This window comes from Bacillus rossius (assembly GCF_032445375.1).
Source record: "Bacillus rossius redtenbacheri isolate Brsri chromosome 4 unlocalized genomic scaffold, Brsri_v3 Brsri_v3_scf4_2, whole genome shotgun sequence".
NCBI classification, from domain to species: domain Eukaryota; kingdom Metazoa; phylum Arthropoda; class Insecta; order Phasmatodea; family Bacillidae; genus Bacillus; species Bacillus rossius.
Genome location: NW_026962011.1, coordinates 46,014,448 through 46,033,573, shown reverse-complemented (window position 1 = coordinate 46,033,573; position 19,126 = coordinate 46,014,448). Strand labels below are relative to the sequence as shown.

The following is a 19,126-nucleotide window of genomic DNA, read 5'->3' as shown; positions in this document are numbered from 1 at the left end:
AAAAAAAGCCATCTTCTGCAAATTCTAAAAAAATATATTTTTTTATTATAAATTTACAACAGAGGTTTGGTACATTTACATAGCTAGAATATGCATGCAAATAATATGCATTTATAATTCATACTAATTTATCATATTGAGTAAAGAAGACAAATTTGTAAATGAGAAAGTCTAAGAAATCTGTAAATACTTAATATATATAAAACACAATTAAAATAAAAATATCTATAAACATATTCCATATTCACAAGTGCTATATAAAAAAAAAAAAACAACTTGACAGAAATATGTGAACAGAAAACAATAAGAATTATAAATACAAATTTAAAAACAATTTATACTTCACATAAATTAAAATTTCTAAGAATGTTATTTTTTTACATAGCTTGTTTATTGTATTTGTAGTTAAAAACAACATTTTTGCATGAGTTAAAAAAAAAAAAAAAAAAAAAAAAAATTACATTAGATTTTTTAAAAGTACTTATTAGAGTTTGTGTACTGTTACCTTCAGGAGGTTTTCACAAACAATATGCAAAAACAGGGGTGTGCCACACCCTTGTGGCAGTCGTCTTCATGAAAGACACGCGACTACGAACCACTAATCGTCCACAAAGTGAAGCGTGCTCTCGAGTCTGTCGTCCGGTCCTGCAGCGTCGCCATTGACAGCCGGGCGCTGAGATCCGGCAATCACCAGGTCGTTGCCCCCGATGATGGTTGGCACAATGGTCCTCCTGATAGGATCCACCTAAAAATTTTGTTAACACATTTCCTCACACAATGCTGAGTGCAAAAATTCCCTAATTCCATTAAATATTTTACAATAAAATAAAAACAATCATTGAGAGAACTTCAAGTATATATAAGTGTTGACAAGCAGACAAGTTTTATTTGTATATTTTCTATTTTAAATTTTACGAAATAACCCCAATGGAGCCTGAGCTACATACATAACACGAACATTACTGATATCCTTAATTGTATCAAAATGTTTCCCAGTTAACACTATATTGCAAATATAATATCAAAAAATTATAAGTTAAAAAAAAAATTAACACTTGAGAAAGGAAGAAAAAAAATAACAAAAGAGCGGAGAATAGAAGAAAACAAGCAAAATAAACTGATAACGTGGTTGTTACCAATGGTTCTGAATTACTGTGTTGAATCCGGCTTTACTATATTAGGATTCTCAAAATTTATGTGGCCTGATGTAGCAAAAAACTACACGCAAATAACCCTAAAATATTACTTATATCCTGTGGAAATTTTGTCCCCACCCGACGAGAAAATTTTCTGTGATTCCGAAATTTTTCCAGACTTTAGAGATCCTGCAGAGCCATATTCGTTAACGACTGAATATTAGTTTTTTTATAAGTGTTAGTATTTGAAATAAAATCGAAAAGAATAAAAAACTATACATTATGATATTTGAATATTCACACAGGCCTACCAACATGCCATCACCCAGACTGTGAAGGATTTTTTTTCCGTATGGTGTTTAAGTTAGTGCATAGTCATGATTGGACTGAACAGTCTGAACTGTCAGTTTGGACTGAACTGAAGACTTTCCCACACACATGATTCTGGTTGCTGTTGGATGTATCTTTTCATCATAGGTCATAGCATATGAAAGAAACTATGGACGTTGGAATTGCAGTTCAACTTTCAGTAAGAAAAAAGGGGAAAAAAAAATAGCAAAGCAACCACAGAGTACAAACAAAGATGTCTGCCATGACACTCAGCTGATGGACTGAAGGATTAATTTTATGGACTGACGGTTCGGACTGGCGAGACACTGTTCTCACACACCGAAGTTCGGACTGAGGATTCTCCAGACCACAGTCCGATTTGGTGGGAAGCCATCAGTTCATCAGTTCCCACTGATCAGTCCACCGTCCTTGCTCACTCATGGCAGTTCTGACTGATAATACAAAACTGATAATGTGTGGGGGCCTTTAGGCCAGCTATGGGAATGGTGGTGGCTGTGTTTTAATTACTTCTTTCAGAAAATTGCAAAATGGTAAATTATTTAAACAGGAAATTTATGAAAATTTGAAATTATGGCAGTGCCAGGGAAAAGTCAGGGAAATTTAATTACAGATGTGTGTAGAGAACAACCCATCTATTTAAAACTCAAACGAAACTATTTTGTGTGAGACTGACAATGTGGGCATTCAATGTGAGTTAGAGTGAGACAGTGAAATTAAAAATGAATATTATCATTTTTGAAATTATTGTATTAAATTAAAGTATCCTCATGCTCTGACTCGCACTGACTAACAGAATTTAATCTCAGAGTTAATATTAGGTATGTAATATCACAGAACAAAAACTAATTTGAAATTAAGTAATTTTGCAAAATAAAAACAATAATAAGTAATTTCATACCATTTTAAAATTTTCATAAAAGAACCCTCTTTTAAAGTAACTTGCCATTTTAACATAGCACGAATAATAAAAGTTACCAGATTATAAATTTTTTTGCACATAGGTCATTAAAATTTTTTTATTTCTTACCCAAAAGTATAGCATGTTTAATTTTATTTTGAATTAAGGATCAGGATTTTGTGACAAAAATTATAATAGAGAAATTTAAAAAATTTGAAATCACAGTATCTAATATTTGGTGCAGGATTGGGTTTTAAAAAACAGTTGAATAATATAGGTACCTATAAAAAAAAACCACCTTATTTTAATTCAGAACTGTCAGTAATAGAATAGGCCTAACAACTGTTTACGACTTATCACACAATATTGTATCCAACATTTATGAGTTTTACTTTTGATTTAACTTGCACGTAGGAAAAATGTAATACACTCTTTTCACAATAATGCAAGACTTTTTTTGTTGACCCATTCTTCAGCAAACATTCAGACTTAATAATGATGTATAAATTTTTATTTTAAATTTCACATAATATAAAGCTACCTAAATCTAAATGTTCACTGAAGAACGGCCAAAAATGTCTCACTTCATCATGAACAGAGTGTAGTGAAAGTTATGAGAGTTGTTTTTTCCCCCTAATGCCTGTGTGCTTGTATGAAAGAGGCAGATGATTTGTTCGATTTTTTTACCAATGTGGGATGGCAGCCGACCCTGTTTTTTGTCAGCTAGGTGGAAGAAATAATTGCCTAAACAGAGTTAGTTGGCACTGCAGGGTGTTATTTATGGCCCCATATTTATCCTATTCTAAGGATAATCTTTGGAAGCTTCAATTTTTTTTTTCCTGCAGACAAAGTCAAAGAAAATTAGTCTTTGATTCAACTTTGTCTTTCCCAAGCTTCGAACAACCTATAAGATCACCAACCTTTCTAAATTTTTTGAAGTTCTTTTCAGCCGATGTATTTTTCATGTTAACTGAGTTTTCTTTATCAGCTTTATTTGTGGCGAGAAATGAACCCACGGTGATATCAACCGTGTTGTTCATGCCCAGAACATAATCGGGTAACTTTGATGCATACTCTTTCCTTCTTGGATCCTGAAACATTAAGTAAAGGCAGTTAGTCATGATTCTGTTTATATATGCATATGAAATTTGAGTCTAATGAAATTTGAGTCTAATGAAATTTATTCTATATGGTCAGTGCATACAAACCTCGTCCTCAATCTTCACGGCAGATATAAAATCGTGAAGAAACACAACGTGGTTTGTCGTTACCCTGCTTGATTCTACAGAGGGTCTCTTGGATGGAGGTTCATCGATGGAACCATCATGACCATTTACAGCATTTATAGTTCTTTTGTTGCTGGACCAGGTTTTGTCTGGAAAATATTTTTCAGCGAATTTTGTACTTGGATCTTCAACAAACACAAACTTTGATGCTGCATCATTATCGTCATCACTATCACTATTGTTTCTAACAGCCCTCTTACGGCTAGCTGAAAAACTGTTTTGAGCTTCATCCACAAATGTGAACATCGCACTTCCTTCATCATCCGAGTCGTTTCTCCGTCTTGCGGTTGATTTCTTAGTGTCATCTATAAATGTAAATAATGATTTATCTTCATCGGAACTCTCACTTTTCCTCCGTGATGTAAACTTTGATCCAACCATGCTACGGGAGACTAAAGACTTAGTTTGTCCACGTGTGCTTAAAACAGGAAAAACACTCTTGTTTGAACTTGCCATTCTGAAAATGTCAGATTCCGAAGAATTCTCGAGTACCCTATTATTCTCGACATTATCACGATGATATTGAACATTAAACGTTTGGTTTGTAGTTTCAATGGCAAGTTTTTTAGTAGGGGTTTCACCGGCAAGTTTTTTAGTAGGGGTTTCACCGGCAAGTTTTTTAGTAGGGGTTTCAACGCTGACTTCAGAAGTATTGCTGACTACCCTATTATTCGCTTCACATAAAAGATCACGATGATTTTGAACATTACGTATTTGGTTTGTAGTTTCAAAGGCAAGTTTTTTAGGAGGGTTTTCAATGAAAACTTCATTTCTTAATCTGAAACATAACAACAAAAACTACAATTAAATGATATAAAAATGTTTGTACTTTAAAGTAACATTTGTTTAAACACAAAAATTTTTAATGTACAAATAAATGCCTATCCAACATTAACACCATCATCTGATACCGATATAAATTCCTAGAAAGTGTGTAAATGACTCATAAATGACTTTATCCCAACTGCAAATAACTAGTTATGAGCTAAGAGTTGGAAAGATCCTAATATAATGCAGAACATAAATTCAAGCTACATATAATGTTTTTTTTTATAAGTCTGCTTTGTTATTACCATAGAAAGCTGAGCCTAGACAATGTAATAACATTTATTTAAAATTTTTGAAGATAACAACTCAAAGCATTTACCGTTTCCTTGAACCTGTTTCTTCAGGTTTAGTTGTTTTTGGGTAAGGCATCTCTTCCATCGGTTGTTCACTCCTCGTCGTGGGAACGACCTCTGGCTCACTGTCCGACTCCACAATGATAGCGGCCACCCTGCGTTGTCTTTTCGTCCTCAGGCTCAGGAACGAGCCCTGAGATGACTCGGTGCCTTGAAGCTCTTCCAGAGGCTGGGTGGGTTCCTGCGTCGCCACCCTTGCACTGGCTGTCCTGCTTTGCACCGCTTGGCTGCGGCTCGCAGAGTTGAAGTTCTCCGTCGACTGGGGGTTGCAGTATCGCTCCACAGAGCAGTGCAAGACTGCGAGACCGATCTCGGACTCCGAGATCAGGCGCTTGCCGTTCGACAGCAGGAAACCTACCAACGGCACCAAACACGACACTTTCACGTTTGAAAACTAATGAATGAGGGCCATGGTGTTTTAGTGATCAGACTAGCCATCCCTCACCAAGGCAAAATGGATTCAAATTTTGCCAGATCCAGGCTTACCCTGATATAGTCTGCAAGTGGGAAATGTTGCATGAGTAAGCCCATTTTTTTTTTAAAGATATTCCCATTAACAACACTTCCTTGCATTACATGGTTTCATTTCATACAGACATCAGGTATGATAATTGATAAGCACCCATTCACCAGGGGTGAATCCAGTGACTACTTGAAAAGGGTTGCGGGAAGGGAGTGGCGAGAAAAACCGGATTGTTAAATCAAAGAAAAAATAATATCTTTGTGCTGGGTAACTGTCAACTGTTTTACATACTCAGAAAAAGAATACATCATAAGTGTTCACCAAATCATATTATACCACTTTTATTAGATTTTTCACCTCACAATCGGCTGTCTGCTCATAGCGTATTCTAGCAAACTAACTAACCTAATATACATTTAAAGATGACATAACTACCCATGCACTATGTGGGACTTGAACCCAGGACCCTTGGGTTGATGAGCAGGCACACTGACTGCGATCCGGTCACTATTAATGAAAAAGTGTTACTTGTACAGTCAATACTTTTGATTAACTATAATATTTTTATTATTCTGCAACTGTTACAAAACAACATGTTTAAACATGGAAAAGATGTTTCATAAGTCGATGAAAGGCAGCAGTATTCTTAACCGTTGACCACTTCTTGTTAAGGATAGGCTATCTGAGATCATTGATTGTAGTAGAAACTGCACTCACATCCACGACTTACCAGTGATTTAAACCTAATGAAACCATAAAGAGTTGTGCCCAACCCCCTTTTCCTCCTTAAAAGCATTTTTTTAAGTATTGTATCGTCTCAATTGACCAACATCTTCAGAGGTTGGGAATCAAATAAACAACAGTGGTCCTAAGTGGCAGAGCGTGAAGTTTTTCAAATAAGACATTTCCATTATTGAGAGCACATAAAAGTGAAGGGTATGAACATTTGGGAGTTGGAGCGGAAGAAGTACAAAATAGAAGGAAAACAGTTCATATATTTGTTAATAAAATTAACACAAATATATGAAAAATTTAGTCCTTTCATGACCAATAAATTATAACAATTTTATTTTATGCAATTTTCTCTACAATAAACAGTTTTACAGACATATTTGATGAGGAAGTCGGAAAACCCAGCATAGATGACGATGAGAGGATATTTATTAAAAAATTCACTTAAAAGATAAAAAAAATTACATAAATTGTGTTTCAACTCCAAAGTTTCCAAATTAAAGTTTTATGTTTAAGTTAATTGTAACTGCAAATTTTTTAGTTCTCTACCCATCAGATATCATGTGTCAGCAACAGCAAAAACACAAAATAACTTACATACCTGCCAAATATGAATTTTATATGTAAAAAAAAATTAATAAATTTCTTCAAATTTTGGTCTAGTTTAAACTACTGCTAACTCTGGAAAAATATGGTAGGAATTCATAACATGGTTTCCTTTTAACTGTAGGGCATAGTATCATGGTTTGGAAAATATAATACAGGCAAACCATAAAAAAAAATTGACAATGAATAACTTTAAATGACTGTCAATATATAATTTGCCTACCATACAAAACAATGGAAAGAAACGGGAGACCAAAAATAATGACACTGTAAAACACTAAGTGGCACCAGAACTGCGTGCGACAAAGCAAATACTGTCACTCACCCTTCAACTGCTTGAAGGAGTCTGTGTACTGAGTTTCCTGGCTGCTCCGTTCAAACGGATATCCCATTACAACGACGTGGGGCTCCAACATCTCATCACGGCTCATTCCACAGCCATCCGCAATCACGCACAGGCCACCTGAAGCAAGCACGGAACATAGGTATTTTGCTATTACGTCCCATAGACAATGGACACCTGTTGCAAGTCAGCTTTTGCCTGAGTCTGTTCCATTGCATTTAACTTGAGTGTTGGGGGAAAAAACAGAAAAACAAAATGACTATGAGGAGCAGGTATTTTTTTTTGCGAATAAATCTGACTGCTCAATAGACTGAAAAAAAAAAGTATGCCTGCGCTCGCAATAATTGTTTCCTTGAAATTGGCGGTATCTGCAAGAGAAGGTAATGCCTTATTTAACCGCGCCATTCAGGACATATTGGCTTCTGCGCTGAATGCAACTGAAAGAATCTCAACCAATCAGGAAACACAGAAGATGCTACAGTGTTTTAACACCACACAGCTGGTGTCAAAATCTTACCGTGAAAAATAAATGCACCTAAAACTGACCAATGTGTGGATCAAGATCCACACTAGTAGTTCCTGGATGAGAATCTCACGTTTTACTACGGGACCACCACACTCGGTTACAAACAAAGGGAATCTAGCTATTTGTTTCCAGATGTTCGAAAAAAAGCTGTTTGGTGGTCCAGTCAAGAATCCACTGACTACTCCCTGTGGTTTGATTCCAAGCACAGTGGTGGAAGCACTCACGAGGCTTTCAAGGCAGCGTGGTTCTACAGTGGTTCACCGTTGCCTTCCGCGGTACAGAGATGAACGGACATGCCACCCAGTCTACAGTCCAGGGAAGCAACTTACAGGTATAAAACCTTCTCCTAAAACTTTTGACCTACCAGTAGGGAGTCCTAAACACTGATCTAAATGGTTGGCCAAAAACCAACTTGTATACCCACTTACTATAGTCTGGTTCATGCTCATACTGCAGTAAAGAGCAAATGGCACCCACTATTGTCAGTTTGATAATACCCAGCTTGTTAAAATTCTTGTTTTGTATATGACCAATAATTATAAATTTTAATATTTTTTTCTCCAATTTTACTAACTTTTTTGATTTTTCTAAGACAATCAAAAATGTCTTTTGACAGTATTATTACAGTTTTATACATTCTGAAAGAGAAAATATCAAATTTAAAAACCAATTACTATTTCACAGGAGAAACTATTTGTCAACAGTTGGTACTATTTAAAATAAGACATTCAATTAATTATGTACTATGGTTATGGTTAATCAGGGTCCAAATTATAAATACTGAATTATATTAAAGAATGGCATCATCGTTTCTTAAAAGAAAGAAAATGTATTTCCAAAATTTTTGTTCCAAATTAACCTTTTAAAAATTTTCTTGGTATATTTTCAAAAATTTTCATTAAGCTGTGTCTAAAAATGTTGTACCCTTCGGGTATATCAGGCAAAGGAGCACACTGAAACGACAGGGCCAACAGCAGATACTGTGCATTGGAAAGAGAGTACGTAAATGCCCATCAAAACGCACAACTGTAATCTAAAGATGAGACAAGCTATAGTGCTCTCCTAGGTTTCACTCGAGTCATCGTTAGTCTACAACAGCATTATTAACAACTCTTACATATCGGAGCTTTACCTTGCATTGGTAACGAGAGCTCAATTTTTGAAAGAAAAAAAAAACTCTTGCCACAGACTATAAGCATATTAGGACATGAGTCAACCATGGCTCATTGTAAGGAACCGTTCCCATCTTCGCCTGGAGTGATTTTGAAAAGCCATGTAAAATCCAACTGAAGATGGGCCGACCGGGATCCGAGTTGCGAGTCTTCGTCTTACCGTCTCGGCAGCAACCTCGCCGACGGAAGACAAGATTTTCTATATTCCTAACCTACTGTATTTACTTGCATATAGGTCGCCATCGCAGATAGGTCGCACCCATAATTTGAGGTCTTGAATTTGGTATTTAAGATTCCCCCCATATAGGTCGCACCGGTAATTCATTACCGTGCCGTGCGCGGAGAAAGGTCATTGTACTCGATCAGCTGCTGTTACGGCACGCCTGCTGGCTCTCTTTGTTCACTGAGCTGCGCATGCGCAGTATAACTCACTTAACGCTCTGCCCAAACTCGTGACCTTGCATCAGTAGCCAGCCAATAGATGCGAGCTTAGCGGAAAAAAATATAAGCTCCACCTCCCGTGTACCAATTTTGTCCAGTTCTAATACCAGTTTATTGGTATACGCACCAGTTTTCTTGCTGTCATGACATGTTCAAGTTTACGTCCATCTTGATGTCTTGATACCAATAATTAATTAATTACGATCCCCAGAAATAAATTGTTAGTTTAAAAAATATGCGTCAACTGTACAATACTTCCGAAATTATAAAATACGTATAAAACAGTTACCAAGACTCCGCTCATTTTATCTTGTGAAGTTTGTCTCGTACCAGTATTTCGGCTAAGTTGTAACATAAATACAGTATCAGAAATTAACAATCAGCCACGTTCATACATTCGTGAGTTTACGTTTTTCCCTCGTGCATTTTAGATTGTCTCCTGCTATAATTACTCGGACTTTTACACGCCTAGGCTTAAATTATTACATGTTTAGAAATAAAAGCAACTTTTCATGTTATGAACTATGTATATTTTGAGATTTAAAATGTTTATTGCCGACTATAAACGTTACGTTTTTCACGATGTTTTTAGTGTTTTTAGTGTTTTTAGGCCTACTAGCTAATCTTATCTACTCTTAAAGTACCCACAGTATTTTCTGGTTGTTTATGGTTGTTACGTGACGTAAATAGCGGGATGGATTCGATTTTTGAGTCGCAATTTGCGTGAAAGTATTGTATTGGACTAAATGGGAACTAAACGGGACCTGAAGAATATAGTGAAAATAACGGAAAAACGTAAATAACGGTAACGTAAATAAGGGGTTTCGCTGTATGTGTACATTGTAAATAAATTTGCCTATACCTATATAAACTTCTCTTTCGCATTTTAAAGCAAAATATTGCAAAAAAAAATTTCTCAAAAATTTTAAAAAATTTTTTCTTCACATATAGGTCGCACTTCATTTTTTTCTCATCAAATCTGGTAAAATTGCAGCGACCTATATGCGAGTAAATACGGTAACTAAAAACTAAGTGTGTTTGGGAGGGGTCCGGGTCAGGGAAAAACTCTAAGTGCGTCTCAGGCCGAGGCACGTACGCTCTAATCATGCAGGGTTTAAGCCACGCGGGAGAGGAAGCATGCATCATGTGCTAGGAGGGTGGGATTGGCCAGCCATGGCAGTGATTGGCGCCATGACTTACTCCCCTCACCGACTATTCCAGACTAAAAACCAGATTAAGTTGGGCCCAGGTGAAACCTGCACGGACACAGGGAAAAAACCCTGGGCACTGACGCGGGATGCAAAAATTTCACGCATCATCGACGAAGCGGGTTGGTTACGGGAAACAGAAGGACGGTTCCGGGAGAAGAGTCGGACAGAGCAGGAACGGACTGCCGAGCGAAGGGCGGGAGCTGTGGTTCGGGAGACGAGGACGCACCTGCTGCGAACACCATGCAGGAGAACGCGTTGAGCTGCTCGACGGAGTGGAACACGAACAGCTTGCCCCGGAGGAGCGACGCCCTGCGCTCGTCGACGGCGAAGGACACGTCCCGGTCGCTGAGCGAGCGCTCCGCCAGCAGGGGGGCGTGTAGCCTGTAGTCGGGCAGCGCCGTCCGGGCGGCGACGGCGGACAGGTAGTGCTCCCAGTAGTCCGGCTTGACTATCCGCCCGCCCCGCGCCAGGGCACACACCACCTGCGTCAGTGTCACCAGGCGGGACATACTAGATACACTTTCCAGTATGTCTACTCTGTGACGGGCGACATGTACTCATTCTAAAGCTAAAATCAAATTAACACTATTATTAAATTAAATATTAATTCCACCTTCGTTAAATATATAATTATTCAAATAATATTGTAATTCATCACCACTTAATTATTAGCTGCACCTTGACCTGGAAATAAGTATACTAAAGAGTGAGCACTTTTTAAAAGATACTGATGCCCAAACGTTTGCTTATTTATTCTCCAATTACAAATCTGATGTACCTTTAAGGGAAACTGACATTCTAGAAGACATTTACCATTTAAAAAAAAAAAAATTATAAATGAATTGGAATACCATTACAAAATTATATGTTTAACACATTTAGGACCACAGTCAGATAGATAGGTTTCGCAACTTCCTATACTTTGCCTGTGTGTCTTGTCGGCTTAGTGGAGCTCACAGCGGCCTGGGAATTAACGGTGCTAGTAGTAGTGGAACTCATTATTAACATTGTATTAAATGGGGGTTTCATATCTAATATAATATTACTCCTGATTCGGTCTTAATTTTTAAAATTTTTTTTCCCGAATTACTATTTTTTAATTTGTTTGGGTGGTTGGTAAATACCTAATCTGTACCAATGCCTTAAAATTATACCACATTTGTCAGTTAAGTTAAGTAGTGAGAGAAAATGTCTCGCTCTTGTATTGTGCCTGATTGTAATAAAGGTTATACCTTAAAACCTATAACGTTTTTTCGTATTTATACCTACCTAACGACCCTGTCAAAAAAATGGCAAGCTGCAATATCAGGAACATCACATTTGAAAGAATGACACTTGCTTGAAAATTAAAATACATAGCAATAAAATATTCTTGATTTAAATATGCAACTAACATTTTAAACATGCGTTCTTATGGAATTAAGTTGTTTGGGTTCTGCATTCTCAACAGTAACTTTTAACTGACAACTGCGGCAAAGTTGCATGTTAACGCTATACATTTAACCTCTAAAAAGCTTCCATATAAATTAAAAATTCTAAACTGTAACTGAAGTTTAAAACGAAACATACTTTAAAAAAAAATATATATTCCCACTTTTATACAAAACTCCCATTTTTAATGCAATGTTATTGTTAATAATGGGTTTCATTACTACTAGCGCCGTTAGTTCCCAGGCCGCCGCGAGCTTCACTAAGCGGAAAGAGAGTAAAAGTAAGTTGCTAGACCTGTCTATATGACTTGTGTTCAGGATGATGCTTGATACGAGTTCAGCGTTTTGTGCTGTCAGTCGGCACTCGTACGCAATACACGACATTTGCACTGTCTAACATTAATTTAATTGAAAGCTAAATGTAAATGTTGGATGGTTAACGTTCGGTTTGACCATTGGTCAGCGACTGATCAAGAGTTCTGACCGCCCTGGGCTGATTTAAGAGGACGCGCCCCCCGCCAGGTGACAAGTCAGTGTTCGTTTTAAGCGTGCTTTTTAAAAATTTCAAAATTTTTTTGATAAAATCAGGGAGTCCCAGGCTTTTTTCAGTTCACAGTGCATTTAGTTTTGGTGTTTTGTCACGGTTTAGTTGAAATATGTAGGGTAGATGCAATGGTGCTAGATTAACAGTGCATGCGAAGACACGGTTTCAGCGTGCCACCCCCCCCCCCCCCCACCCCCCGGATCCTCGTGCCCTAGGCTGCAGCCTAATTAGCCCAAGGGTTAATCAGGCCCTGATCATAGTGTGTGTTCCGACAGAAGAGGGTCCCCGGCAGGGGCGCAACAACAGGGGGGGGGGGGGGGAAAGGGTATTTTGCCCCCCCTCTGAAACCTTGAAGTGGGGGCAAACAGGGGCAAAAAAGTGCTGTGTAATCAATTTTTAGATAATAAAACTGCTTAAATAGCACCATTTTCCACCTTGAAATACAAATTTTCCCGGGGGAGGACCCCCAGACCCTCCGCTTCAATAGTGGAGATAGATGAATCTTTATAAAAAGGCTATATTGCCCCCCCCCCCCCCCCCCCCTTTGGAAATTTAGTTGTTGCGCCCCTGGTCTCCGGTGCTCACCTTCACGGTGAGCGTGATCCTGTTCATGGTGACGTGCGTGCAGTCGTCGCGCCAGTCGGGCACCACGTGGCCCCCGAGCTCCGCGACCTTCGCCACCAGGCTCGCCGTCTGACCCGCGTTCAAGGTCGACGTCGTGACGACGAGGGGCTCGTGGTGGAGCCTAGGGGCAGGAGCTAGCATGGCACCATCTCTCACAGAGGTGCCAAACAATCATGCTGACTGAACCGAGATTACTTTTATTCATTTACCGCAATTAAAGTCTCATTGCAGCATGGTCATCGGTGATAACACACGATGAAAGACACACAAGATATACAGGGGAAGAAATAAGGAACTTCCCCAACATTTTTGAAAAACCGATAACCGAAATTAACCAAGATTATAACTCGCATCCTCTTGGATGTACGACTGGTGTCTGATCCACCTTACTCCATAACTGAGATAATACTTTTACAAGTTATAATTTGGATTTATTTAAACAAGCGCACTGTAAAAATTACAAATTTATTTTAGAAATAAGTTATTTTATTTCTTAAAGTTACCCGTAATCAATGTCATTCATGCTCTAAAAATTTCGAATCCTTTAAGAAAATTTATGTAAAGGGTTTTTCGAACATAGTTCACGTGTGGAAAAAGTAATTGTTGAAAATTTAGGTTCTACTAAGATGCAATTTTATGAAATGGGCCGGCTATTTCTTACTGTACCTGTGACATCATCCGTGATACCTTAGCACAAAGTGCTGTGTCTCTGATTCGGTGTCTCCAGCGAAACCCACAAAGAGAATAATCTAACGTTTCCCTAACTTCTCCAGGTGTTTTATATTTTTTTTACTAACTGACCTAAAAATTTAATATTTCCATTGAAAATAACCAATATAAATTTTTGCACTACTTCCTACCACTGCCGTAGTCACAACATAAGTATGGACTTTTCATGTTGTGACAAAACTGTACACAGTAACATAAAGTCTGGAAACTATGTACAAAGTGCTGTTTCTTACATCGTGCACCGAGACATCAAGATGGATTTTATTCTTACATGCCAAAATACAACACTGACAAAAAATATTCAGCACACTGTCATAGCACCACACATCAAACAAAGACTGAACCAAATGCAGTTACTTGGTTAGCAAAAGAGGACAACCTTAATGCTTAATTATTAACTATCATTCTCCCCACTTACGAACAGGGCCAACTAAATTAATAATTGACGTTATGTAAACATCTTGGTTTTTCAAATATTTAGTTTTGTACATTTTATTGGTGATTTTGTTTGTTAGTTAAAATATAATAATGTATTTTCTAATTTTAAAGTTTTTGCAACACCAGTGCCATTGCTAACCCCTTGGTGTCAGTCAAGTACAAATGTTCGTTTTTCTGCAAAACCATAAAATTATCTGAGTTAAACTTTCACTGAAACACATACTTAAATTTTATTAACTTTCTTACACTAACAAAACCAAATAAAACATACAATTTGTCATCTTTACCACCTAAAGGCTCATTCAGCGACCCATGCGACTAACATAAAAACAACCAAAAAAAAAGTTTTTTAAACAGTACCTTCCAAACTACAGAAAATAAATTATGTATCGCATAACTTATATCAACCTATCTTCATTTATGTAAATCTATGTTGGTAATGCGAAATCTCTAGTGTCAACTGCCAGTAATCTCTCCCCAGTCACTTTCTGCCGGCCAGAGATAAGCAGATGTGTCTTTGTTGCTTTCTCTAAACCACTTTTTATTAGCCAGGGCCTTCGAGAGGGAGGGACATGGGGGCAAATCCCTGAAGTCTGAGCTCCAGGGGGCCCCGGTTGAGTTTCGAGATTTATTTTAATGCTTGGGTTCACCCTGATGGTAGGGAAAAATTTATGAGTTTATCATTAATAGAATTCATAGCAAACAGTAATGTGATATGCACGGATAACATCTACAGTAACTTTTAACATAACATCTACAGTAACTTTTATAGTCTTTAGATTTTTTTTAAATTGCAGGGTCTGAAAATTTGTGTATTAAATAATAGGGAGGAGGCATGATGAAATCATTTGCCCCCTGGACTTTGGTTTCTCTCGATGGCCGTGGTATTAGCCCAGACATGTGACATGGTCCAGTCCTCATAAAAGCTCATTGTGTGCCGATAAGTAGTTTTTGGAGTTGTAAGCAAAATTTTAAGGCGAGAGCAGAGCATAAACATTAAAAAATGTTCCATCATTTCACGGGAGAGTTACCATGGCGTGTTAAGGCATGTGGGACACCTTGTAATCAAAGCTTGTATTTTAATCTTATAGCGGCCCCATCGCCAAGAGTCGTTTTTGGTTGTGGGCATCCGTCCACAAAGATAGAGGAAATCCTCTTTGTTGGCTACGGGGATGACGTGAGATTGAGAGTGAAGCAAGGTCTCCAATCCCATAAATAACACAATAGTAGTGCCCTCAAAGTACGAGATCTCTCCCAACATGGCTCTTTAACCTGCTAACAAGCACTCACTTCCATTCGTTGTGTTGGATGCCAAACCTAACCCTGTCGCCGTTTTTCAGCTGCAGCCTGGCCTCTTCTGGGAGCCGACTTCCGGTGCTGATGCCTTTGTTTACGTACGTCCCGTACTTGGACTTGCACTCAATGAGGAAAACCTCTGGGAGACGCGCAGGGTCACTCTGCAACGACGGGAAGGACTCAAACAGCATCGGCAGAACACTCGCGCAAACACAGACTGCACAACAATCACTGCTCGTTACAATCTTCTGACACAAACTCTACAATCTGAGATGCAATGGCGAATATCTGTCTAGCCATCTATTTATATAAAATAGGATGTTGGTATGTATGACATTGATAAACTCCCGACACCGTTTGACCGATTGCCATGAAAGTTGGCACATCAAAATGTTTTTTTTTTTTTTTTTCACGGAAAAGATTTTTATGCTACCCATTATTTTGTAACTTTACGCTACATGGCGCTGCAGTGCATCAACTTCTAAATCATTCAACCGATCACCATGAAAATTGGTATAATTACATTGAATTGAACACTGAGAATATTTTTGTGATATCCATTTTGCTGTAACTCGCCTCTAGATGGCGCTGCAGTGCATCAACTTTTAAACTGTTCAACTGATCGTCATGGGTAAACAGAAAATCATAGGTCATAGACATACAAACAGCAATTGTTTGCCATTTCTCTATGTCCACCACACTGTCATATAGCGCTATCCATTTTGCTTTAACTCGCGGACAAGATTCCACTCTGTGTTCAGTTCGGGCAATGTGGGTACTGCAGATATATGTAATACTAAGTTATCTGAAAAACTAATGAAATTAAAGTACGCTAGTAAAGAAAAATGGACTTTTTGTCAATATTGAATTTGGCCAGATTTAATTGTTGTTTTTAGGGATGTGATTAAACTTTACGGTAGGAATTTTAAGTCCAAATATGAACAACAAAAGAAAAGAGTTATTTACACAAGTCCAAAGCATTTGCAATCACTTGTAATTCAACGAACAGTTTAAAAACATACTACATGTTCCTTGTCGAATACAACTTCAAGCCTGGCGTGAACTCGGCTCACGGACTCGTCATTGGCCAGCACAATGTCCCCAAGAGACTTGCGGCTGACCGTGTACACCTTATTCGTGGTGAGGTAATGCTCTTCTCCTGGAAAACATGTAGGTTTAGCAAGCATATAAATAAAACTAAAACATAGTTACAGTGACACAAACTTGGCTAGACGCCTAACTACGCAAGAGGAGTTGCTGTTACCGGAGCTGCCGAGGGGAAGTAAAGGGGAGGGGGTGCAGACGGAGGAGGCAAAATCGCACCAGGGAGGGCCCAGTTAAGTTTCAAATTTTATTAACGTGCGGGTTTAAACTGATAGTGGAACAAAAATTACAAGTCTATTGCTAATAATTTCAATTGGAAAGCCTAGTTAAGTCATCCGATATGTGCAGATCCCCTTTACAGCTGTGGACATGGTAACGTTTAAGTATTTAGTCATGAGAGAAATGAAAGGTGGTATTTATTTGTAAATGAATTATGTTAGTAGTACAGTTTAGAGATGAATATGTGGTTGTGATTGTAGTAGTGATGGTTCGTTTTCATGAGATAGAATTATTTTAATGGTAAAAGGACTCACTTTTAGTATTAATTTAATATATACAAGAGAAATATTGATAGTAAATGATTATTGCCATAAAGAAAGAAAAGGAAAATTGTTTTTTTAAGGTTTTTAAACTTTTTAGTTACATATTTGTAGTAGTTTTTTATGTGCATTTTTTTTACTGTATTAGGTGAGAGGTGTGTTGTATGGTTTTTTATTTGTGATATTAGGTAAAATAAATTTTCTTTTGTTAGATGAATCATACAATTTATTAGGTAATGTAAAAACTTCTTGTTTTCCTAAGGTAGGTTAGTTCTGATCTGAGAGTAATTACAACAATGCAAAATGTTTGGTAAGGGTTGATCAGCGAAATAAATTTTTTTTATAGGTTACACTGTAACATGGAAGAGATATTTCAGACATCTTCAACACTGTGGCACTTAGATAATTCCAACCTGAACATTCTTACGGTATAGGAGTAGGGCGTTTTGGACTGGAAAGTATCACAAGCTTGTTTCAAAAAAATATTTTTATTGAGGAAATTACATTATGGTACTGAAAGTATCATGTTCTTGGTATCTTGTTCAATACTAGAACAGGTAGGGCTTTAGTAAACTTTACAATACCTAGGCTATTTGGAAAATAATAAACAATTAACCATATGAAAGTGTTATATACAGGATCTTTCGATGTACTAAATTAAAATGCAAGCAAGTACTACAGGATTAATATATTCAGGATCACGCCATCAGGATCACGGGATGAACTTGGATACGTGATCTTGAATTTTTACCACTATTCCAGTTCTATTATTCTTACAACCAGTAAGCTTTTCTCTCTTTCCGTTCTTGAGTTCTCCCTCCTACTTCTATATTGCCCTCCTTCCCAACCCACTCTGTGATTCGGAACAATTACGGCTTCGCTACGTTGATGACGTCATTAATATGGTTTCCCAATGCATATTAGTTCCACAAAACCTAACCACCTCCCTCTTGCAAACACACAATTCCAACCGCCAGTACGGAATATTCATAACCTCTCGAATGTGAGCTACACACGTGAATATCTTACAGTCTGACATTAGCATTCCAACTACGCTCGGTAACATTAATTTAATCAGTGTGTCATTTTAAATATTTTAAACTACCTTACACTGTATTGCTCTAACCTTGAGGACCCCTTAAGATCCACATATTACTAATTCAAATAATTCAATTTTTGTAGTGTTTTTGCAATGAACAAAAGGAAATTCGTGCCACGTCAACACGATGTTGTAAGTCGTTCCATGTATTCACATCCACATTCACTATCACTTGTCACTAAACCAAACACTAAACTGATAACCTCTTTCCCGCAAAATCTCCACACCATAGAGTAAATAATGCATTTCTCCAAGGCAATTTTCCTTGCCAACATTTGAAATCTTCAAACCCAACAATCCTAAGTAAAATTCAAATTAATTTAATGACCTTAGATTTGTTCGCGTGGGATATATATATATATATATATATAACGATTTAAAAGATTTAAAATTTAGTAGGCGTGAAGGAAAAATAAAATCTCGATATTTAAAATACAAGGATATTAATATTCCCTCTAAAGCATCAATGTAGGTATACAACAATAATTTTTTGAATTGGATCGCTTCAAATAAAACATTTTGTAAGTTTGATTTATACGTAAGACAAATATTCAATGAGATCAACAGTCATGCTTGGCCTTGAGTCAACTTTGATCCTCAGGCGTCGAGGTGAACGACCATCAAAAACCAATTAGTGGAGAGTAAACCGATCATATTTCCCAAAAGGCAGAACGGGGGTAATGTGCTAAGAAACAGTCTACACGTTTATTAAATTTTGACTAATATTTAATTAATATTTAGATCTAATCATTTTCCTGTTATTAAGTCAACATTAGGTGATTGGTGCACTATCTCTGTGCCGAGATTTTGGTGCAAGGAAATTTACTGGAAGTGTTTTAGTGCTAGTCATATGGGAATGATATGGGCGGAGTATATTTATTGTTTATCCGTCCATTAATTATCTCTTCCTTTCTAGTTCACGTTAATGGTGAATGTCCCTCGTGCCCGGAAAAAAAAAATATTATGTGTTGCAGTGT

At 37.4% G+C, this 19,126-nt stretch overlaps 1 protein-coding gene across 1 annotated transcript; it reads right to left on the bottom strand.

Moving 5' to 3' along the window:
• Nucleotides 1-16: 16 nt before the first annotated feature.
• On the bottom strand, nucleotides 17-18,384 carry LOC134541973 (nibrin). Its single transcript, XM_063385740.1, has 10 exons — nucleotides 18,177-18,384; nucleotides 16,430-16,566; nucleotides 15,402-15,568; nucleotides 12,906-13,065; nucleotides 10,573-10,828; nucleotides 6,979-7,116; nucleotides 4,819-5,206; nucleotides 3,594-4,449; nucleotides 3,306-3,476; nucleotides 17-745 (listed from the first exon to the last, which is right to left on the bottom strand). The coding sequence occupies exons 1-10, from the start codon at nucleotides 18,199-18,201 to the stop codon at nucleotides 599-601; spliced, it is 2,445 nt and encodes an 814-aa protein (XP_063241810.1). The 5' UTR covers nucleotides 18,202-18,384; the 3' UTR covers nucleotides 17-598.
• Nucleotides 18,385-19,126: the final 742 nt, after the last annotated feature.